This window comes from Anthonomus grandis, chromosome 4 (genome assembly GCF_022605725.1).
Source record: "Anthonomus grandis grandis chromosome 4, icAntGran1.3, whole genome shotgun sequence".
NCBI lineage: Eukaryota > Metazoa > Arthropoda > Insecta > Coleoptera > Curculionidae > Anthonomus > Anthonomus grandis.
In genome coordinates, this window is record NC_065549.1 from 7,123,697 (window position 1) to 7,148,333 (window position 24,637).

General features: G+C 32.9%; 3 protein-coding genes and 1 long non-coding RNA gene across 4 annotated transcripts in view; 2 read left to right on the forward strand and 2 right to left on the reverse strand.

Annotated features, from left to right (window-relative positions):
• Positions 1 to 1,471: 1,471 nt before the first annotated feature.
• Positions 1,472 to 15,948, reverse strand: LOC126734889 (actin-related protein 2). The gene is made up of 7 exons (XM_050438720.1): positions 15,773 to 15,948; positions 15,399 to 15,509; positions 14,488 to 14,646; positions 14,300 to 14,428; positions 14,058 to 14,246; positions 13,779 to 14,003; positions 1,472 to 3,044 (listed from the first exon to the last, which is right to left on the reverse strand). Exons 1-7 carry the CDS (start codon positions 15,818 to 15,820, stop codon positions 2,721 to 2,723), a joined length of 1,185 nt encoding a protein of 394 aa, XP_050294677.1. The 5' UTR covers positions 15,821 to 15,948; the 3' UTR covers positions 1,472 to 2,720.
• LOC126734892 (uncharacterized) lies at positions 3,043 to 5,115 on the forward strand. The gene is made up of 3 exons (XR_007660197.1): positions 3,043 to 3,593; positions 3,654 to 3,719; positions 4,772 to 5,115. It is a non-coding gene; the product is annotated as an uncharacterized LOC126734892 (long non-coding RNA).
• Positions 15,887 to 20,372, forward strand: LOC126734891 (DNA replication complex GINS protein SLD5). Its single transcript, XM_050438721.1, has 4 exons — positions 15,887 to 16,191; positions 16,250 to 16,446; positions 16,507 to 16,664; positions 19,965 to 20,372. Exons 1-4 carry the CDS (start codon positions 16,138 to 16,140, stop codon positions 20,213 to 20,215), a joined length of 660 nt encoding a protein of 219 aa, XP_050294678.1. The 5' UTR covers positions 15,887 to 16,137; the 3' UTR covers positions 20,216 to 20,372.
• Positions 20,206 to 24,637, reverse strand: part of LOC126734888 (ATP-binding cassette subfamily C member 4-like) — a 36,604-nt gene continuing 32,172 nt past the window's right edge. Inside the window, exon 21 of the mRNA XM_050438719.1 lies at positions 20,206 to 20,650. Within this exon, the coding sequence (XP_050294676.1) occupies positions 20,413 to 20,650 (238 nt within the window). The 3' untranslated portion in view covers positions 20,206 to 20,412. The remainder of the gene's footprint in view (positions 20,651 to 24,637) is intronic.

The following is a 24,637-nucleotide window of genomic DNA, read 5'->3' on the forward strand; positions in this document are numbered from 1 at the left end:
GACGTCCTTAAAACGTGCGAGAAAATGGGTATTGCATTTATTTGTTTGCCAAGCAATGCGACCCATGTCATGCAGCCATTAGACGTCGCATTTTATTCTCCACTTAAGAAATATTGGCGCGAAATTCTGACAACGTGGAAGAAAGGCCAAGGGCGGAAAATGACTACACTCTCAAAAGATGTATTCCCTAGATTGCTTGCACAGCTCCATAACAAGATTGAAGAGAATGGCAAAGGAAGGCAAAATTTAATCTCCGGATTTGCCAAAACTGGATTGCACCCTCTAAATCCTGCGCAACCAAAGGAAAGATTACCTGCATCGTCCACCACAGGTACAGATTCTAATATTTTAGAGTCAAGCATTTCAAGCTCAGTTTTGGATGTCCTAAAAGAAATGCGTATGGGTAGTTGTGAGCAGCGTAAAGCACCGCGTCGCAAGAAGCTTACTGTAGAAGCAGGAAAAAGTGTTTCTACATCTGATTTGTACCCGTCTACTAGTAGAAATGTTTCTGAAATAAGTTCATGCGAATCATCAGATGATAAAGAAGACCAGCTACAAAATATTGACGATGAAGACCTTCCCTGTTTTAATTTGAAAAAACTTGATAAAGAAATCCAACCAGAAGAACATGATGATGAAAATCAGCAAGAAATAAGTGACGATGATGACCATCCTCTTATAAACTTTAGTAATCTTAAGGTCAATGATTGGGTAGTTGTTCGATACACGGCAACAATTTCAAGCCAATGTTATATACGACAAATAAAATCTGTTACCCTGCTAAACGGGGACCGGGTTTTCAAAACATCGTTTTTAAAAAAATCCTCCAAAACGGAAAGATTTTTATCTCCTCCTAAGTTAGATGAAGACGAGGTAACAACCGAAATGATTATCATGATACTTAGCCCTCCTAAGATTGAAGGTTCAGGGACCAGGCAATTTTTTACCTTTTCGGATAATCTTTCAGAACTAAACATAAAATAAACATATAGTTACCACTGTTTGTAACGTTCAAGAAACCTTTGTTACCTTCAAACCAGAGTTATTTTTAAGTTGTTTGATCATTTTTTAGAGTTATCTACTTTATGTTTTTTTGTTTACATTTTTTAATTGTAATTTGCAATGTTGCAAGAAATATTTTTTGTTTTGTATATTTTTTTTATATGTTAACATGTTTTTTTTTTTTTTAAATGTTTTTTTGTTTTCCAAATATCCCCTTCAGTGGATAAATGATGATTTATGCAATTTTAAGCCATATTCTCAAAAAGCCCCACCCTATGGGGCAATTTGAGAAGGCCCTAAAAAATTTTTTTTACGGCTCCCAGAAGAGGAAGCCGTTGGTCAAATATAAGAAATAGATACCTCTATCATAGGTCTTTCCAACGCCATTACAAAATTGATCAAGCTTACTTTTGTCTTATAGATATCGCTCAAAAACCTCAAAAAAAATCTCAAATAGCCCCATTCTACGGTACCCAAAAATAAACAAGAAGAGGAAGAGGACAAGCTTCAGTCTTGAAAAAAAAAATGGTTTATTTTTGTTATTTTATACAACAATAACACTTTTAAAGATTAGAGGTTATGTTCTATAATTCTTCCTCGAAACTGATCTCCCTTCAACTGAAATTTTGATCCTAGAGATAATCCTGCACTAATTTAACCCTCAAAATGAATCCTTGAAAACAGGGCTGCACTAAAAAAAAATAGTCCAGCATTTGATCCATGGACCTAATAGATCCGCGGGTTGTAAACGTAGCTATTTAACGCACACAGGTGTTTTAGCGTTATATTTTATTTTGTTAGTTAAAAACACATTCTGTTATTTTATGATCTTAATTTTTAATTTTCTCTTTTCCCATTTTTCTGAGACTTAGAAAAAGACAAACATACTTTAGCTTCATATGGTAAACTTCATTGGGAAGTGTTGAAAAGGTTGAGACAATTAATCCGGGAAGAATGGTTTACCCAAAAAATATAAGAAAATGTAGTGACCCCGTTCTTTTGGAAAAACCAAATTTACATATTCTATAATTTACATTTAAAAGCAGAAAAATCTCTAAAGTTAGAAATGAATAATAGAAAACTGCTTAATATTTATAAACTCGAAAAGTCCAATCTTTCTTTGCAAAAAAAACATTTCCAGTCGAATACAAATCAAACACTAAAGCGTAGATGATAAGCAAATAGTTTCCTGAAAAGCTACCGGAAAATGTTGCTTTCAATTCATAATTTTTTACCTAAAGTTCCACTAAAGAAAATTAAATTGCTTCTTATGTCTCCTAATACCAGTTTCCAGCTGCAGCCATAAAAGGAAAATTAATTCTAATAATGATGTCAGAAGTAATTAACAATAAACAAAAGTTTTCATAGATCCTTTTGACATAGTTATTAAACAACCTTTTTTAAAGCATAAAATGAATTTGATTATGATGAATTGCCTCGAAATAATCCCCCATCTGCTTTACTGTATATTCACGCTAATTTTCATTTTAATATGACTCCCACTCGGCAGTAAAAACCTAACCGCAACTCTCGCAGTAATATACATTTTTTTTTAAAGACCTCTTCCGATTTTACAATTACATCCACCCACTTAAATACCGACCAAACTTCTCTCATATATTCTTAAACAAACAGAAAAAAAACAGTCGTCGTTATCATTTAAAAACAAAAATGCAAAAAAAAATCAAAGGATAAAATAATCACGTTTACTACACAATCTAGCCGGCCCTGTTGCCCAGTTTCTTCAAAATCTTCACCCCTTGCTCCTCGTATTCGCTCCTCCAGAGCCAAAACTCCGTTCGATCTTTCATCACTTCCGCTAGGACCGCTCCGCCGATGAACACCATGTCTTTCCGCCTCGGCGGGTCTTCGATGCGGATTTTAAACTTTTGCAGTTTATCGGTGTCGTTTTTTAGCACCCGCTCTAGGTATAATTGTTTAATTTCACGTTCCAGACGTGAGGGAAGCCCCGGATACATCGTCGAACCGCCGGATAGCACTATGTGCTTGTACAGTTCTGGCCGCATATCAATATCTGCTGCCTGAAAACGTGTAATAATATTTTATTAGGTATAGTTTCACTCAATAAATCGAACTGGTCTTTTCTCACAATATCTTCATTAATGGTCTACAAGATACACCCCATCATCCTGACACCTACAATAAGAAATTTTAACGGTTTTGCAGACTTTTATAAACAGATTTGTGAAAAGGACTGGAGTAGTCTCTCGAAGGCATTTGAATCGGTCATTTGAGAAACAGCACATGTCATATTTTCGGCCATTTTGATTTTATACCGATAATGCAATATTTAAGAGTAAATACATCGTTCCATATAGTAACAACACGAGCCAGTGACATGAGCTCTTTCTCAAAGCATTATAAGTAGTGCTATTTTTTGTTTTGTTGTTTGTTATTGCCGTCAACAAGTGGTAGTGACTCTGATAGTGCTCCGACTATTTTAACAAAAAGAAGGGTAAAATAAAGTTATACAAGTGTGAAATAATAAAAAATACTAGACTAAAGGGTGAAGAATATATTAATTATAAAGGTGCTGTAGTTTCTGCTAAAGAACAGGGTGAAAACTGCGGGTAAGTTGTTACAGGTTTTGAAGGTTAGGTTAGCTTTTGTTAAGTACATTTTTTTTGTAGATGTAAGTTAAAGTGTTATAACCGATGTTCCGAAGGTGACCGTCAGGAGATTCTTCAAAAATTCAGGTTTTTGGCAACCAAGAATGAGCAGGATGCATATTTACAAGCGTTAATGTCTTGCCAAAACGTCAAAGTTAAAAGGCCAAGGAATATAGGGCGAGCTAAACCGAAATCTTACACATTTAAATACTTTTTAACATACTCATCTGGACGAATCGTGGTGTGCAAAAAGGCTTTTATTAACATTCACGCAATTACACCTGCTAGAGTTCGACGTCTAACTTAGTTACTTGTAGAGGGCAAACATCCTAATGACAAAAGAGGCAAGTGTATTTCTGGAAATGCAATTCCAGGAAATATAGTTTGCCAGATTGAGGATCATATCAGGAGCTTTGCCACAAATTACTTATTTCTAAATATGTTACCAACTAGTGTTGATGAATGTTTTTGTAAAAATGTTATCTGGTTCTATTAAATGGTTCACTGATAATCTAAAAGGTTTGTGTGAAAAAAGTACACTTTCTTTCTGAAAATTTCTCCTCAGATGACCTTGTAAATATCAGAAATACATATAGCAAAAACTATAAAAATGAAATCAGAAAGTCTAAATTATTATACAACAACAACATTATTCTCCAAACTTCAAGTTATCCAGATAGGTGGAAAATGACCAAAATAATTCCTATATACAAATCTGGCTCTAGAGATGAAATTAAGAACTACCGCCCAATTTCTATTATGAGCTCTGTTTCTAAAGTCTTGGCAAAGTATTATAAGTAGTGCTATTTTTTGTTTTGTTTTTTGTTATTTTAAACCATGCCGTCAACAAGTGGTAGTGACTCTGATAGTGCTCCGACTATTTTAACAAAAAGAAGGGTAAAAGAAAGTTATACAAGTGTGAAATAATAGAAAATACTAGACTAAAGGGTGAAGAATATATTAATTATAAAGGTGCTGTAGTTTCTGCTAAAGAACAGGGTGAAAACTGCGGGTAAGTTGTTACGGGTTTTGAAGGTTAGGTTAGCTTTTGTTAAGTACATTTTTTTTTGTAGATGTAAGTTAAAGTGTTATAACCGACGTTCCGAAGGTGACCGTCAGGAGATTTTTCAAAAATTCAGGTTTTTGGCAACCAAGAATGAGCAGGATGCATATTTACAAGCGTTAAAGTTAAAAGGCCAAGGAATATAGGGCGAGCTAAACCGAAATCTTACACATTTAAATACTTTTTAACATACTCATCTGGACGAATCGTGGTGTGCAAAAAGGCTTTTATTAACATTCACGCAATTACACCCCAATTCCAGGAAATATAGTTTGCCAGATTCAGGATCATATCAGGAGCTTTCCTACGAAAATTTCACATTATAGTAGCAAAGAAAGACATTATCTTGACAAGAAACTTAACGTGAAAATTATGTACAACTTATTTAAAATACAGAACCCGTCAACCAAAATAAAATACTACAAGTTCTACTTGAAAATCTTTCAAGAAAGATTTTCCGTCTCTTTTGGACGACCGCAAGTGGACACCTGCTGCAAATGCGAAGAACTAGGTGTCAAAATAAAAAGTCCCTCGCTGAATGATACTGCTAAACGAACCGCTGCTGCGGAATTAATGGTGCATAAACGCAGAACTAAGAAATTTTATAACAAACTAAAACTCTGTACTGAAATTTCCCAAAATCCCGAAAATTATGATACCGTCGTAATAACATTTGATTATATGCAGAACCTTCAATTGCCACGGGTTCCAGTACAAGGAACTTTTTATTTAAGACAGCTTACTCTTAATGTTTTTGGAATAAATTTAGCTGGAAAACAGAAAGCCAAGTTCTACCTTTATCATGAGGGTATCGCAAGAAAGGGTCCCAACGAAGTAGCGTCATTTCTTTTGGACTTTTTGCAGAATGAAATTCCACTCGGGACTAAACATCTACATATTTTCTCCGACAGTTGCAGTGAAACCATACTATAATCAGATTTTTAATGGCGTTGGTGCATACGAAGCGATTCGAAACCATTAAACAGTATTTTCCACAACGAGGTCACTCTTTTTTAACAAATTATCGAAATTTTGCAACCATTAAACGAGTGATTAAAAAACATGATAGAATCTACTCAATAATGGAATACGTCGAAATGATGGTCAATTCAACAAAAAAATCGAAATATTTTGTAAAACTTGCCAAAAATTGAAGATTTTGCTGATTTTAAAGGTTGGTGGCCAAAGTTCTATAAAAAAAAACACTTTGATCTCTTGGTAGAGGTGTGCCGAGGGACCAAAAATACACATTTCAAATTTCAAACTTCACGCATTTTAGATATTCTTCAAATGAACCTGGCGTAGTTGAGGCGTTTAATTTTATAGACGGGGTTACAAGCCATAAATTTAGACTTGCCACCTCCAACTTATTACAACTTCCTACCCCTGTGCAACAACCAGCTTATTCACAAGGAAAGGTTCCGATAAATTCAAAAAAACTTGAAGACATAAAGCGGCTTTTTGCATACATTCCAGAAGAACATCACGGCTTTTATACAGAGATAATAAATTGGCCGAGAACTGAAAATGAAGACCATTAATTAGTTTTGTTTTTCATGTTATCTTTTTTTTGACGTATTATTCAATAAAAATATATCCTTATATTCTGAGTTTTTATGTTCATTTCAGAAACATCACATGTCGCGCATTTTCAAATACCCATATTTTTTTTCTAATTTTTCTTTAAGGTTTTAATATTATTGTATTATGCCCGAAATCGAACAAGTTTTTAATGCTAATTATTTAAAAATAATTTTTTAATACATTCTTTGAGATTTTTAGTTTTTCTTATTTTCTGTAAAATGGTTTAAAAGTGACATGTGCTGTTTCTCAAATGGCCGATTCATTTATTTCAACGGGACAGTCAATTTACCAGAATATAATAAAATACATAACAATACCAAGAACAATAAGTGGCAAAGAATATAATAATAACCAATAATATGAAAATGAACAGAACTACAGCAAAAATATAGGTCGTAATGACCTTATTTCTAAATATGTTTTCAACTAGTGTTGATGAATGCTTTTCTAAAAATGTTATCTGGTTCTGTTAAATGGTTCACTGATAATCTAAAAGGTTTGTGTGAAAAAAGTACACTTTCTGAAAATTTCTTTTCAGATGACCTTGTAAATATCAGAAATACATAGGAAAAACTATAAAAATAAAATAAGAAAGTCTAAATTAGTATACAACAACAATATTATTCTCCAAACTTCAAGTTATTCAGATAGGTGGAAAATGACCAAAATAATTCCTATATACAAATCTGGCTCTAGAGATGAAATTAAGAACTACCGCCCAATTTCTATTATGAGCTCTGTTTCTAAAGTCTTGGCAAAGTATATAGATTTCAACAAGTAGAATCACTTCTTTGATCGCCTCAAAATGCCGCCTTTTTTTATAAGCGGTCGTAAATCACTTGTAAACTACGCCGGCACCCCTCGCATAACAGGATACAAGTCCGTCCACAAAGTTCACATTAGAAATGCGTTTACGGGGGGCAGTAAGGAAAGTATTAAGTTTAATAATATTATAGGGTAAAATCAAGGTTTTTTTATTTTAAAATATTTTGATGAGTTTTGACGCTTATTCATTGTGACACATTAAATAAACAACAACTAGGTAATAGGTAATATATTTATGTATGCATCCAGTCGCCATTTTTTCTTTGCTTTTATTTTTTTTATAATACTAATAAAACACTTAAATTTGAGTCAAAACCTTAGGAATGTTGTTAAGAAAACTAGAATCCCCTAAAAACCCTTTAATCTTAATAAAGGTGTACCTAATATAAAGGGTGTAAACCTAAATGTATACCTTAATTGCCGACTAGTTAAGCTGAATTTATACAGACAAATAGAATAAAATAAGGCCTTATTTGACGTTTATGCATTTAAACAGCAAAATAAAATAAAATAAGAAATAAGGAATTACCAATCACATGCCAGGTACATTTCAAGAAATTGACCAATTACATACCAGGTAAATTTACCAACAAAAAATATTGGCACACTCGGTAAACGTCGAAAATAAACTGAACCGAGTCAACCCTATAACCACATTTCGCCGACGACCGGTATAAATCCCCCGCATGCGGGGGATCGATAAACTCCGATAGGCGAGAGGGGCGGCATCGGCAGGTGCGGATGGTTAGTCCATTGATTATCTTTGAGCGCCTATTTAGTGAAATAGCTGGTCGCATTATTCAACATAGATTTTTGCCCAAAAAATCAACATTCACTAATATTGTCTCATTCTATCAATATGTCCATGAGGAGAGGATCCCAGGTTGATGTTATCTATACGGATATGGAGAAAGCATTTGATAGAGTGAGACACTGTACAATCCTGAAATCTTGATCAGACTTAGATGTGTCTCCTTTTATTACTTGCCTAATACAAGCAAATATTAATTGCCATACCTATGTTGTAGGTTTCAATAAGTTGAATTTAAAGGTTCCAAGTCGTGTATCTTTAAAAGTACTTCTGGTGTTCCACAGGGCTCCAATCTTGGACCACTGTTGTTTATGGCTGCGGTCAACGATCTGCCTTGCAATATTGAAAATGCAAAGGGATTATTGTTTGCCAACGATTTCAAGTGTTTCTTTCATATTCAATCGGAGAATGGCTGTCAGGCTTTGTAAGATGAATTTTGTGATGTTGCGATGTAAATAGATTTAGTCAGTAAATGTGCTTGTATATGTCATTCGCCCTAAATAGTAATCCCATAATTTTGAATTACACCTTTATTGGTGAACAACTTCAAAGAGTAACCCAGCAGAGGGATCTATTGTTTTATTGATTTATTGTTAGAAGGAGCGGATGTAATGACGTGAGTTTCCATCTTTTCGATAGCTTAGTTTTATCAATCTTAGAATATGGGTCCATTATTTGGTCCCCCAGTACGGTATCTGGGTGGCAATGGCTGAAGGTGTTCAGAGAAGGTTCCTGAAGTGCATGTATTTGAGGAAATTTGGTACATATCTCCAGGTATATATCAGAGGCTGTGATAATGATCATTTGTTGCAGGTTTTTGATAGACTGTCTCTGAGTAAAAGAAGAATTAGAATATTATTGTGCGCTCTTTTCAAAACTGAAAAACAAAATTAACACTCGCCATCCATTACCAGTTTTTCATCTGGCTTATTCACGAACCAACTTTTATAAGAATTCTCCCATTTATAAACTTTGTAAATATTTTAACTTATATGCTTCCGATATTGACATTGATTCAATTAGTCAGAATCACTTAAAAAAAAAATAATGCTAAATAAACTAAAACAGAACTGAACTGATCAGTGATGTGTTGGGTATTTGTTATTTTATTTTATTAGTGTGGATTATTTCTGCGTTATTATGCGCATTGTGTATTTGCTCATTTTTGTATTTCCTTTTATTATTTATTAAAGTACTTTGTAATTGGCAAAAGCTCAAACCTATTTTCTAATACCCAAATGTTCTAATTTTCTATCTTATCTAATGTTACCCAATTTTCTAATACAAGTAAAAGCCTTTGGCTTAACATTTACAAAAACCTAAACGAGTTTTTTGTAAATGTAGCAAATTCTATAAAAATCATGTTTGATTGCTGGAATCAATTTGTTTCTATGACTGGTAAATGCTCGGGCATGAGTAGTATTACATGTGGGGTATCTCAGGATTTCATGCTGGGCCCCATACTCTTTTTAATTTATATAAATTTGGGTCCGAGGGAAAATCTTGTACTATTTGCTAACGATACTACAAACTTGGTCAAAGTCCGAATGGTAAAGAAGTAGAAACAAGTATTTCTGAAAAAAAACAAGAGGCAATTGAGTGGTTTAAAATGAATTGTCACCAAATGAGACTAAGTCTGAATCAAATTTTGTCATGGGAAGGTCACATTGTCTCATACATTATTAAAAAATATGTTCCTAATCAGGTCATTAAAAAATCAATTACCTAGAGAATCACTCTTATTAGCATGCAATTCTTTGTTTATGTCTCATTGCAACTATGGGCTTCTTGATAGGGTCATTCTCCACATACAGAGAATATTAAAATTGCAGAATAAGGTAATCAGAATTTTGTTATATGCTTAAGTTATATCCGAAAACTTTAAGGAAAATGGCTTCCCTACCTTGCCAGGTCTATACATCTCATTACCTCAAATTCATAAAGAGTAATCTGGAGAAGTACACTAATCAAAAGGATATTCATAACTATTTTACCCAGAATAATGGACATATCAAGTAAGTTTTCTCAGACTTTCTAATAACACTTTTTTTCAATAAAATACCCAGAAATAGTCAAATGTCCAAGTAATTAAATAAGTTTAAGTATGTGGTTGGACTGTATATGTAAAATTAGTGAACTAAAATTAATGTAAAAATGGTGAATAGCAATAATGTGATATAGAATTGTGACATACTTAACTTTGATCAATATTGGAAATAAAAATGTTATTCAATTATATTCTTTAAAGTTCTAAATTATTTGTAAAGTAGCTGTTAAGATTGTAATTGAGGGGGTCAGAAGCCGACGGGTCCAAGTAACAAATTAAGAGTTTTGAGGATGTTTGATTTAAAGTTTATGGTCATTAAAAAATATTCGGTGATATTTTATATTTCTGTTTTTATTAAATATTGTAATTTTAATGTTTCAAAATGCATTTAATTAATTCTAGACATCATTTTTTGGTTTATGTAAGGCTTTTTTGCGAGTTAAAACTTATAGGCCAGTCACTTAAAGCCCTTTGCCTTAAAAATAAAATACATAACAATTTACCAAAATAAAGAAATGTTTATTCTAATGGAGAAATTAACATGAACTCAATATAAAGAAAAACATATTAAGCATCGGATTTAAAATTTCTGTAAGTGTCTGTATTCTCTTCTTGGGTGACATTAATTTGTTGTTGTTGAAGCCTTGAGGTTTTTCCTTCATATAACAGATCCTTGTAAAATTTATGATGGACAGACGAAACAAAAGGTAGTAGCTGCAAGAGATTTTGATACTTGGCCAGTTTGATTTTTGGTGGGGTAACATGCAAATTTGGCAATGCTACAGTGGTTGGCTGATTCTTTGGGCGTCCAGTAGTATTTTTTTTTTTTTAGGTCCATTATATTAAATGCGATTTCTTGGTTGTAGGCCTCTTTATAAAACATCTTGTAAGGTTTGGCTTTTTCAAAATGCAACCATTGCATCTTACTAAGGCCTACAATGTTTGGTTTCATGTAGCTATCCATTGGAGATATTGACTTAAAATCCTGAGACTGCATTTTAACCAGAATAAATTTGCGACTAACGCCTTCCACAAAATGGATCCAATCATCAGGAGTAAATATGTAAGCTTCCTTTTTGATTTTTCTATAAGGGCAAAATCCTGGTCGCACTCCATGAATGAATGGCCCGAGACAAGAAATTGATGATCTACGCTTTTGTGTGGATATGTTGCACAATATAGGTCCAGGATCTCACTATATTTTTATTTTGTCTGCAGTTGTCACTGACAGTGTATATATGGGTAATAGTTGGTGGCAGACATTCAATATATTTGATTAGACATGATAAAACCTCCTGAGACCTTTCGTTGCCATTCCCTTATGCCACATATACATGTTGCCAGTACCAGTAGCTAGATCATGTATTCCAAGGTTGTATGTCCAAAGTTGACGTAAATAGTAGGCTTTGCTGCATGTAACAGATGTGGGTAGAGTTTTTTGCAGGTCAAAACATATGGCACGAACGAGTTTGGGGGGATTCTTTAGCTAAGGTAGTTGCCTGATTCTTCAAGGATTTAACAGAAGACACTTTCCTTGAATGAATCTCGTGGTCGCGGAGTAAGGCTCTCTTGTCTTCAGAACCTAGATCTAGGGCATCTATTTTGATTTTTAAAATATCGCAAGATGAGCAAGTGTCGGTGTAAGGCCGGTGAAAACTAAGGTTGAACCGAGTGTTAAAAATATCACGGTATTTGCTTATTTTTACAGGATCTGTTCGTCGTTGTGAACAAAAGTCTTTATACAAACTGTAGATTTTTGAAATATTTAATTCTGGAGATAGATATTTACAGTTTGGGTTATCCTTTCTTGTATAATGGCTAATAAACTTAGGAAATGAATTTTTATGCTCTTTCACTAAATTGATAGTGTCCTCGCTTAGTTTATTTCCAGGAGTATGACGACCTTTTTAATCTGTATGGGCGATTCCTGTTTCTTTATCTTTACTGACAGCGTTATAGAACCTCTTTTGAGAAATATCCAACGTACACAAAAAAAACTGCTTACAAACGCGATAATTTTTCAACGTTATGATTGTGCTGACGTTTTTTTGAGAAACTGCAAGTCGATTGGGTCGTTTAGGAATAAGCTTTGATTCATTGTTTCATGTGTTTCTACACATGAAACAATGAATGAAGTTTGTAAGTCCCAACCATTCTGTTTCGTTCCGAGATCCCAGAAATCTGAAAATATAGACATGAGCACTTTTTCGGTGAAATGTTCATTACATTTGTATCTACAAATGTGATTGTATGGTTTAACTGATTTTGCTTCATGAACTTCACCCCGTCGTCCAACGTACCCTTGGCCAGAATTACGATTTAGTTTTGCTTCGGATCGCTTTCACTGTGCTATTTTTCGTGTTCGTTTCTTAGATGTACTTGCTTGAGGTTCTCTTTCTACTATGCTAAGCTCTGAATCTGAAGATGACTGTGAACTATTTTGATTTGGGACGTAGTCCATATCAACATCGGAATTATCACTAAACAAATCTAAGATTTTAAAAAAAATAACGTCAAGGAAAACATATTTCAACAAATTATATATCACTTTGAGAACTTACCATTTTGGTCGTCATCAGAAGTAACCATTTTGATTTTAAAAAAACTTCAAAACAACTTAAAAACTTGTAAAACTTAACCTCTTCCACTTCGCGCGTAATCTACTACATGACTGATGCTTGAGTGGCAAAGGGGTTCAAGCGCATTTAGTTCCCTATGCCAATTAATAATACGGGCTACTGAATCTGCTGATTTTCTCAACAGTTCATAGAGAGTAGCACTAGTATTGAAACGCACTTAGTTTTCTTTGCCATGATATAAAATAATGTTTTCAGTTTTTACACTTAGATCGATTTCTGAAAAAAGCTTCTAACCCCCTCAATTATGATTGCAATCTATCAAATGTATAGTAAATTGTGATGAAGTATTGTTAGGTTTATTAAGACCTCTTCAATGTTCTTTTATGGGCATTTTGAAATTCATATAAGTTCTAAGAATATATTTAACAGAACAAGTTAATTCATACACCAACAATTAGGTTTCTTCAGGAATGAAGGGTTTTAAAATATTTGTTAATTTGTTTGACATGCTACCATAATAAGTTAAAGATCTGTAAGGTTTAGTGTCGAAAGTTTTCTTTAAATTTTGGATAAATTGAACTAACTTGGTGTTTTTACGTACAAGTTTATGGATCATTTTGAATTGCAATCTGATAAAATAATATTAAATTCTTTTTGAAAAAGGGTACTGAAACTAGTATATGTAAGTAACTATGAAAGGCAGCCAATTTATGTTGAATTGGATGTAGTGATATCTCAGGAATGGCAGTTCCAGTATAGGTAGCCTTCCTATAAACTTGAAAATCCAAATTATAACGTCTTCAAGTAACAGTCAAGTCCAAAAAATTGCGTTTTTGTTGTCATTCATCATGATTCATGACATTCTATGATTCTAAAGTAAATTTTATTAAATTGTGCAGGCTATTGACTTAATTTCAAAAGTGAGGTAACAAATTATCCTCTTGTTTCCAAATAATAGAATTATCATCCACATACCTTACATAGAACTTATATAAGTCCGTTCAGTTTTGAATGGATTGTGAGAATAGACCTTTTCATTTGTGGAAAGAATAGACTCAAATTTATCCACCAATAAATGTTAAAAAATAGAATCTCCAATAATCAATTAATAACAAGGAGAAGAAAATAAACTTGTTTAAGACTATTTTCTCCTTCTTTTCAATAAATGAGCATTAAGTATTGGCTCAATAAAATAAACTTAAAAAGCTAAGTATCATGAAGTAGATTTAAAAATTACTTGAATAGTATTAAATATCAGTTCAGCAATCCCTTGCCCTTCAACATTGATCAGGTGGGGCTGAAAGAGGGCCTCTGGAGCCTCAAACCTTTCACCTCCGACCTTAATGACCCTCCCATCAGGGAGAGTATAAGGCTCCACTAGCACGGTAGTTTCTAAGGCAAGTCTTTGTTCAGTTTCAATGTCATAACCTATGTAACACAGCTTTTCTTTCATTATTCTGACCTGAAAACAGACATTTCCTAAAATGTTATATTATACTCACAAAAGGTTCCTTACTGTTTCAAAGTCAGCAGAATGATTAAATGCATAACCTCTAAGCAATAACAACTTAATAAGGTATCTGGTTATATCCCGTCCGGCAATGTCGAGCCTTCTGGTTAAATGGGGCAGTGCATATTCTTCATAGACTGGGCAAATATGTGTGACACCATCTCCAGAGTCCACTACTACCCCTGAGAGGAGACCCTAACCGCAAAGATTATTTGTAATGCCCAAATATGACTCTATTAGGAACTTACTTGAGCATAAAGAGTTAATACAGCTTGTATTGCAACATATGCCCCAGCAAAACCATACTTTTCAAACATAACCTCAATCATTTTTTCCCTGTTTTTGGTCGGATTCATTGGCGGTTCAGTCAAAAGGATCTATAACCAATGTTAAATATAGGAATTGAAACAAGAAAAAAGAAACTGAAAATAATTACTTTGGTATTTTTTGGATCCAAATTCATCTTTTGAGGACCAAAAGTATAATCCCAGACATGGCACATGTCTTCCCAATTTCTCACCACACCATTTTCCATTGGGTAGTTCACTTCTAATAGTGATCTTAGGGCAGAGGCTTCATCGCCAACCATAAGATCCTGTGAAATGATCATGAGAAATAAATGAATAAAATTGTTTTCATAAGGTGATTTTAAAAAGAGGGTTCTAGTTTAGCATATTTTTTTAAATGAGGGCGCAATCAGCTAAAGCTAAGGATAAAACTGCTTAGATTTTTTAAAAGAATAAAATTACTTACAGGAAGGGTACTAGCGACTTCCTGTAGGCATGTAAAGTATTTTTTTATTAGATAAATACAAGTATTCTGTATTTATTGAGTGAGTAAAATTTTATAGAACAAATAGGCATAATTAGGGTATGCAATGTTAGTGCTAGTAGTATTTCTTTGGATATTTGTTATTGATTACTACTATTTTAGTCAAACAAAATTAGTTTATGTAATCAAACAAATCAACACAACACAAAAGACATACTTAGACTTACATCTACATGTAAATCCTAGAACAGAAACTAACATAAATATATAATGGGCAACATACAAGGACTAAAATAACAGAATACTAGTTTAATGGTGTATTATAGAAAATGGGCATTATTCTATTATTAAATGAATTAGTTGTGATAATCATATGTGCATAAATCTATCTAAGAGGTATTGAAAGAAATTGATGATGTAATTTTTGACTCAAATAACAGTTATATTTTACTATAAAATGAGAAATGAAAACTAACATTGATGAATATTCAAATGAAAATGTAAGTTTATAAATTCTACAATATTTTACACTGGCTTTAGGAACATGATACAATGACCAAACTAGAATATACATACCTTAACTTCAATATCGCCAATTTTGTTTACTGCCCGGATTATGGGTCTGCCAACCATTGAGGGAAATATATGAGCAGGGAAGTTAGATCCAGCATAGCCGCATTTGACAAACTGTTAAAATAAATAACCTCTTTAGTACTTAAATCTAAAGCTATGCCAAGTCAGACACTTTAGAAGTGAAACCAGATAAACATAAATTTTAGTTTTTTGCTGTGAAATTTGGAGCTTACAAGATTTGTTTATCTTATGAGGTTCCCTACTACTTTTAACTGGTATTATGGGCAAAATATCATGAAATATTGGTGTGTCCAGAAGAAAAACAGAATTTATTTTTCTCCTGGGGGGCGGATTCTTTCCTACAATTTGATACGTACCCCAGTGCCATTATCGCACACAATAACTTTTCTACCTTCGCTATCCATTTTGTACTAATTTCTGTATTAACATTTAACTAAACTACCATAAATTTTTCTTTATTTTTCAAGTGAATCATCCGGGCTTTTATCGTGAAAAACTATTTACCACACCTAAACCTGACGTTTGACAAATGTTTACTAACCTTAAAATTTTCGTTGCTGTCAAAAGTGCGAATGTCAAAGATTTTGACACTGTCAGTGACTTGTCATAAGTGGCGGGAAGATAAAAATCAAATATAAACAAACAAAAAAGTTTGTAAAGTACTCCCTCATAATTTCCTTACATACTTTAGTTAGTTTTTCTTTTATTTAACTTACTTACGATGGACGTCGATGAGAATATTATTAGTGAAGATATGTTTGATGAGGACGAAGAGGTACTTAGGGCTTCATCAAGGAATTTTTAATGGAGGGAGTTTAATGGTAAAGTTTTAGGGGGACATATCGTTGGAACAAGTTATAAAAGATATGGAGGAGGCCTGGCTTAACGAGAAATTCGCCCCCGAAATTTTGCCACACAAAATGGAATATGTTGAGATTCTCTTGGGCCAGATCACGAATATTGAAACTCAGCTTCAACAGTTAAAAAACACAGATTTTAAAAAGGGAATACATCAAATGGAAGTCGACAGGTACTAGACACCCACATATTAATGTTGCCCCAAATTAAAAGTTGCTTTTTTCATTTTTAGACTGAGGTTTATAGTAACAAGTTACTTAAGGTTGCGACTTGAAAAAATTGAAGCTTTTTCAACTCATATTTTAAACCAGGAAAAGCAACGGGCAGAAAATAACAGGGAATTGTATTTAAGCCCAAATGAATTGGAGTTTGCACAAGAGTTTGAGCAAAGTAAGTTTTTTAATATCAGTTGCATATTCATATATATTATAAAAACTCTTAAACTCTTTAAGGTCACTATAACTCTTCAATTATTTTAATTACTAAAAATCTTACAGAGAGACGCAGCATAGAAAAATGTTCTAATTTCTGTATTATTTATGCTACAAAATTCAGTGTAAATATTACTTGTTCCTTGTTGAATGGGCATAAATATTTTCAAGTTTCGTGATCATATAATGATAATAGTTATAATCATAATATCAAATTTATAAAAAAGCAACTACACAAATTCAGTAGGTACTTTATTTAATAGAATTCACTGGTAATGAATGTAGAAGGACTAGTCTAAATAAAATGAGAATAAAATTATTAATTAATGAAAGTGTCTCTACATTTAGAAGAATATCTGATAAATGGCAGCAATGTAAATTGCAATTCAGAATTAAAATTTTTTCACATAACAATAATGGGATCATTCTGAAGGATATTGAATTTAGCCTGACTGTGGTAAGGTAGTAGTGCTAGAAAAAATGGCCTACCTATTTTGATATTAACAAGCTTGCATAGAAAACTGACTGAGTAAAGTATCATTCTACTCATAGCCAGAGATTCAACACCAAACCGTGACAAAAGGACAGATTCTTAATAAGTCTTCTCTGAATGACACTGATACTGAGAATTCCACACTATAGAACCAGATTCAAGCCTCAATCCAAGAAAACTAAAAAGAGAAATTGAATTGCTGGCAAATCATTAAATAGTTGGAAATTTGTTGTCATAAAACCCAACATTCTGGAAGCTGAAATAACTTTATTAATTAAGGAATAAATGTGAGTTTCATAGTCATAATGCATAGCTGTCTCAGGTCTATGATACTCAGGATTCAAGCAAGTCACATTTAAGCTAACTTGATTAGTCAGACACCAGTTTTCTAAAATTGATGTAACAAAAATTTTGTATTGTTCTCTCATACTTTCTCAACTCAAATATGGAATCACTGGTCTGATTTCCTATGTATGATCAGTATTTTAACTACATTGAGAAAGTTCAGAATAAGTTTCTTAGATATTGGAGTTACAAAATGCTAATTCCAGTTGCATACATTGACAAACAAGTAATTTTGGATAGATTAGATCTAACAATACTTTATAACATTGTATTATGATGTATGTTTAATTCTGTATTTATCTATACATTTTTAAGTAACTTTATTCAATATCCTGAATTTTTAAGTCAAATAAACTTCAATATTCCACAGCATAAACTAAGATCTTGAACTTTTTCATATAAATTTTCATGCTATGAACTATGTCTGCAACAATAATTACATTTAAAATTTAAGATTTTTAAATAAACTCCATGATATAGATCCATTTAATCCATTAGATTTGACTTTAAATCAATTTAGAAATATGATTAGTAAAATTTAGAATTTTCCTTACTAGAATGGAGTGGTGCCATCAATTTAATAAATAAATAGAAGTTAAGACCCTGCTACAAAAAATTATAGTCCTTAACAGTGGCAATTCTGTAAACTGTTCAGAACGTTGGCTTAGGCTAACCGTGGCAAAAAATATTGTTTACTAAATCATTAACAGATAGATTGAAAAAAAGTAGTACAAGAATAGAACCTGAGGTATACAAGAAGTTAGGATAAAGCTGTGGTGAGTGTGTAAAGGTTTTAAATTCATCAATTTCTACAAATTGCCTTTGTGGAAAGTGGAGCAACGAGTACACGAAGAATTATTTATTTACGGAATCCATTTACAAAAGTGTTACATAGCATACCCATACAAACATATATATTCAGATACAAAACCATCTATAAATCAAGGAAAGGTGTAGATGAGTTAATTAATTAAAGCCCCTATGAAATAATATTAAATATTAATAACTGCCCCTTAAAAGATGTAATCCTAGTGTCAAAAAAGCTTATCTGTCCTGACAGACCATTAGCACTTCGAGCTATTCGTGTAATTGGCTTATTAATACCATAATTGGTACGGTGTACCAATGTAATTGCTTATTAATACCATAATGGGACTGAAAATATTCCTGATTGTCTATTCAATCTGGAAGGCACCCCAAGTTTAAAAAGAAACAATAACTCGGGACAATCTATAGTAGCATTTAAAACCTTATGCATAAAACATAAGTCAGTAATGTTCTTCATGACTCTAATGTGGGTAAGTTCAGGTTACCCCTGACCCACTGATAGTAAAAATTTATTTTGAGTTTTTTCAATCTGCTCAATGTAGCAGTTATATGGCGGGGACCACACAATTGAGCCATACTCCAAGATGGGCCTAACTATAGAGCAGTAAAGTAATCTAAAAGTAAACAAAGACAAATCAGTTGTAGACCGTTGGATAAAACCCAGCATTTTCATTGCCCTACCAGTCACCTGATTGATGTGACTTTTAAAAGATAACCTGGAGTCAATAAATATTCCTAAGTCAGAAACCTCTGTTTTGACACCAATTGCTACATTATTTATTTTATAAAGAAAAGCAATAGGGTTTCTTTGCTTAGAAAAAGTAATCTTATGGCACTTAATGATATTAAGGGCCATTCTATTCAAGTGGCACCAATCAAAGAACAAATTAAGGTCTTGATTTGCGAGTTTTTGCAGTAATATATAATGATCAAAGGTCCAAGGTTTTGCTAAAGTCAGTGCAAATACCATATGGTTGACCTATTCTTCTAGACAATAATGTTAATAGTATTATAAGAGTATTAATGCAATTCACTTCTAGAAAATGAAGGAAATCCATGCATTTAAATATTGTTCTACTTCACATATTAGTCACTTCTAATATTCAGATTGCTTTGACTTTTATTGTAAAAGTTTCTTTGGAGTGTTCCTCAACTTTTATCATTCCTTGGCAATCCCACAATGACTGTCCATGAATCCATGAATTTTCAGGAACAGGATGCCACTGCTGTCAATAATAGTTTGGTTAATAACGAAGGATAATAAATTTAACTGACATATTACATTAAATGCTTCTTTTTTTTTTAAATAGAATTTCATTAAATTTCTTTTATAGCAGCATGTCCCCAATTTTGAATGTTAATTCAAAAAAGTTCTTTGAAAATTCTTGATTGCTGTAGAGGAGTTCAAATAATAAAAACACCCATCCTCTTCCTCCACGGTTTAGCAAAAAAAAAATTTATTTTTGTTACTTGCACCTCATTCCTTTCTCTAAAGTACTACAAGTCCCAAAATTACGCCCCTAAAGAAGAGAAATTGCAGTTTCTTATTTATATATTATTTAATTCAGTAATACGAATGCCATATTTCTTCAGATCTAAAACAACATCTAGACTCTTTCCTGAGCTTTTGTCCTGATGCAGTGGATGTAGATGCCCAACTAGTAGCTCCAAATATACACAGTATGGTATTCTTAAAATCGAAAAAAGCCGTGGAAGGTATCGTAATAGACGACGGAGATGGAGACAACAACGATCTTATCGACTTACCCACCGGATCTCAAATTTTAATCAGCTACAACAGCGTGTCGGATTTGGTAAAAAAAGGCGATGTGCATTTAATTTAGATTGTAAATATAATTTATTAAGTACAAAGTAGAAGGTAAATACTGTTTAAGTGTCATAACAATTGTATGTAAATATATATATATAATAAAACTAAAATATTATTTGTTATGTTAAGGCAAAAATTCGTCATAAAAATAAAGTAGTTTTTCTTTTAAATGACTAGTTAATACATAAACCTGGCGACGAGGATCGAACCTCAATCGTATTTGATCTCTTTTTGAACAAGTTCGTTGTTTGAATTACTGTTCTGGTGACTTTCATACGCTTCTTTGGCGAGTTGTCTGAGTTTTGCCTCCATGTTCGGCCCAGTCTGTTCCACCATTTTGGTAAAATAACCGTCGGCATTTTGGAGGAGTAGATGAGGTGAATCGAATTCAACCGCTTCGCCATGATCCATAACCATTACTCGGTCTGAGTCTATTATTGTGTTTAATCTGGAATCAAAATTATTTACTTTAAAAAAGGATTAAATTAATACGTTTATTTCAAAAATAATCAGGTAATGGTTTTATGTAGGTAGAGGTGCAGAATTAATTATAAAAATGTGTGTGTACCTATACAGTATATAGCCTTTCTGCACTATATTTTGTGCTTAAAAAGAACTTGTTGATTAATGAATTTCCATGGCTTCTAATAATTCTATTGACTGGCTTAATAATACTTCTATTCCTAAACTCTTTTATTTTACTCCTGTCGACACAGAAGAGATTAAAAAAACAATAATGTCTATTAAAAATAAGAATTTCCCTGTTGGGATGATATTTCAATTAAGGTGTTTCTGAATTTGCCAGATTCAGCTTATAATATCCTCGCAAACGCAATTAATTCCTCCATTGAACTTGGACATTTTCTAGACATACTTAAAAAGACTTTCATCAGATTATAGGTAAGTTCCATCTGATTATACGACCGTTTCGCTTCTGTCTATGCTAACCAAAATTGTAAAAAAAATCATTAAAAGTTCAATGGCCCTTCTTAAGGAGCATAGCATCCTAATTTCAATAGTTATAACGCTCTACAAAGCCATACTAAAATAAAAATTTCAAATTTGATTTATTTCACTTCCAACGGGTAATTGCCTAATTTACACTACACATTGCACAAAAATATTTTCTCATCATGGTAATAAATAAATGACATAAATTCACAGAACATGGGGTTTTTTACAGTCTTCAAAATTCAGTTCATCAATTTTCAATCATTGTTATTCAATCTTCATAATTAGTTATAACACTCTACAAAGCTTCAAAGCCATACTCGAATAAAAAGTTCAAGTTTTAGGGAATTTAGTTTTTTTTTTAATTACAAAAAAATTGCGTTTGGGCCCAAAATTTCTTGCATTATACGATAGAAGATTCATTATTAATTAATGAGATTAATAACTCTTTCAGCCTGCACGAATAAATCGTTCCAAGACTTTTCTTTTATGATTATCGCTATATCGTCAGCATAGCATACCACAGTGTCACAAGGTGAAATAGAAAAAAGCCATCAATATATAAAGTGAACAGTATAGATTCCAAAACGGTACTTTGTGGCACATCCTACAGAACGAGGGGTGCTTAAAGATTCTCCAATTTAAATTCTTGAACTTTATTATTCAAATATAATTTTAAAAGATCCTTTGGCAGCTCCCTAATACCCTTTTATTAAAGCCTATACAGAAAGATGTAATGTGGCTTAGTGACAAAGGCCTTGACTAAATTTTAAAATACTGTCATACACTACACTGTGCATCTTCAGTTCCGCAGTTTTTATTAAAGCCATATTGTCCTGCTCATTTATTTTTACTAATAAAATCGGTCAGTCTGAAATTGATTAAGAATTTCAACATATTTGCTTAAGCAAAAATTGGTTAATCAAACATCTGAACAGATTGAAAATCTAAAAAAAAAACCAACGATAAAATAAACTTTAAAAGTCTGATGTAGCATAGAAAGGAAACAGAAAAAATAATCATGGGATTGAAAAACAGCACATGAGAACAAAAAAACCAAGAGATCTTATGGATAAGGCCAGAAAAGTCATTAATTATATCAAACCCACCCTGCTACGGGATAACTTAAAGATGAAAGTAGCCTGTAGTACGAAAAAATTCTCCAATAATTGTTTCCTTTGAGACTTTTGAACGATAACCAAGAATTTCATAAAAAAAGAAGGAAGAAAAGTATAACAGCTGATATGTTTATACTAAGTGGAAATGATCTGATTTTTATTAATGAGGATATGGACAAAGACCAAAGAGAACTTTTTAGGGAAGCAAGAGGACTTAAGCAGGCCACGCACTGAATCGGCTCGGCACGCTACGCTCGGAAAAGAGTAGTCGGCAGTTTTTGCTTTGCATAGAATTAAATGGAGCCCCGCGCACTGAGTCGGATTCGTCGGTTCGGCGCGGTACGCACGTCTCGGCAAAAGCGGCGGTTGCTTCGAGGGGCAAAAACTGCCGAATGCTCTTACGGCGACCATTGATTTTAAATAGATTTTAGTGTAGAGGAAGAAAAACAGCGTAACGTTTGGCCGTTTGGTTTCTTTTGTTGTCCTGTTGTTTTTATTGGGATATTTGTTTTGTGTTTGTGACGTCGTCAGATGAATATTTGATTGAATGTGTTCGGGAATATGTCATTTTATATGATCCCCAGAACAGATACTATTATGACACTATAAAAAAAAAATGCTTGTACCGCAATATCAAAAAAGACTGGGCAATCTAGTAAGTAAAATAATATATTTTAAAAATCTTGTAGATTTCTTGGTAGCTACACATATTATGTATATTATAAATACAAGGTTTCCAGCTTTAAATTGGATAATTTTTTTAAATAACCTGAAAGTTAAAATGATATTCAGATATAATTTTTTTTCACATAGGTATTTTGTAAAAAATAACTAGATTTCTTAGAGCAGGTCCTTAAGAGCTACCTTCATAATTAAAGTTGAATAAGATGTCAATTTTAAGAGGGTCATGTACGCACTATAAATATACAGGGTAATCAGACGGTTTCTTTATGGAAAGTCATGTTTGAGTAAGAGTTTTAAAAATGAGTACGAATTTGACTTATTTAACTGCTGAGTATCGCGATTAAATTTGAAGAAACCTACTGAGATCAAAAAAAATTGTCATAATCTGTTTGGCCGTTGTGTAATCTGTTTAGGGGAGTTTGTTGAATATTCTCAATTTCTGAAGAGTCTGAATTAGCCATTGTCATATATTGTATATTTACAACACTTCTGCTCCTCTATACACCAATACACGAATGGAACTAACGGACGACTGCCGGCTGTGCGTACTCAGTGCGCGCCCTGCTTTAAGCCGTAGCCGATCGATAGTTCTAGCCTGGACACTTATCCCCGCTTCCATCGATACCTCACAACAGAAGCCGAAATCATGCGAGGCGACGACCGCATCGCGATGACAAAAATTCCGCGCTGGGGCACATATTTTGCGTTGATTCGAAATAATATTTTACTGCCGTTATTATTGTAGTTTATAGTAAGATTACTCATTTAAAATTTTAAACTACCAAACTATTTTGATACTCGCTTTGAGTTTTAAAAAGAATAAAAATTCGGTATTTAAATTAGGTGGGTAAATTAACAATTTAATTTTTAACTTACATTTTACAATCTTAATTTTATTTAGAATAATGCCTACCTCTTGCTGCATTCATGTTTAAGCTCAGAAAAAATTAATCCATATTTTAATTTTTTTTTTGGTTTTTTTTGATTATCTTCGGAATCATTCAAATTTTTGATTTTTTAAATAAGCAACAAAAATTTGGCGTAGGTACCTACATAATTTTGTTTTCGGCATTAACATTTTTACGAAAAAGTAATACAGCAATGCAAAAACTTTCCCATAGCAACCAAGATAACCCACAAAAGTGTCAAGAATAAGTTTTTGAAAATTTGTTTTTTTTTTCAATAATCTTCAAAACCACATAAAATATAATATATATTTTTTTATATGGCATATTCTTTTACAAGTAAATAATGTGCAACTTTGGGGTAAATTATCCATTTTCGTATTTTGAGGGTAGACGAATTTGAAACACCGTTTATGTATATTTTTCCAATAAAATAAATAATAAAAAATATTTAAAACATTTATCATATACCCAAAAATACGTAATAATAAAAAAAAAATTATCTTGTAAAATGCAAAATATTAGGTCCCGCGGTATCTCCACTTAGTCGTTCCACTGTACGGCGTGCGCCACCAAATCTCGGCTTCAATTTTGACGCCACGAAACCAGTGTCACGGCTAGAACTCTCAATCGGCTACGTTTAAGCACGGCGCCCACTGAATCGGCATCGACCGACTCGGCACGGTCGGTACAATCGGCCGGATTTGCTTCACATGTATTTAAATCACTGAATCGGTTCGGTACGTTCGGTCGGTTCGGTTTTCTCCGGCGACGATC

Excerpts from the sequence above, each read along its gene's own strand:
- LOC126734889 (XM_050438720.1), bottom strand. The coding sequence starts at position 15,820 with ATGGATAGCGAAGGTAGAAAAGTTATTGTGTGCGATAATGGCACTGGG. Across the intron at positions 15,510-15,772 it reads TGTGCGATAATGGCACTGGG|TTTGTCAAATGCGGCTATGC; the intron begins GTACGTATCAAA and ends TTATTTTAACAG. Across the intron at positions 3,045-13,778 it reads TGATATTTAATACTATTCAA|GCAGCAGATATTGATATGCG; the intron begins GTAATTTTTAAA and ends ACACGTTTTCAG.
- LOC126734891 (XM_050438721.1), top strand. The coding sequence starts at position 16,138 with ATGGACGTCGATGAGAATATTATTAGTGAAGATATGTTTGATGAGGAC. Across the intron at positions 16,192-16,249 it reads TGTTTGATGAGGACGAAGAG|GGGGACATATCGTTGGAACA; the intron begins GTACTTAGGGCT and ends GTAAAGTTTTAG. Across the intron at positions 16,665-19,964 it reads TGCACAAGAGTTTGAGCAAA|ATCTAAAACAACATCTAGAC; the intron begins GTAAGTTTTTTA and ends ATATTTCTTCAG.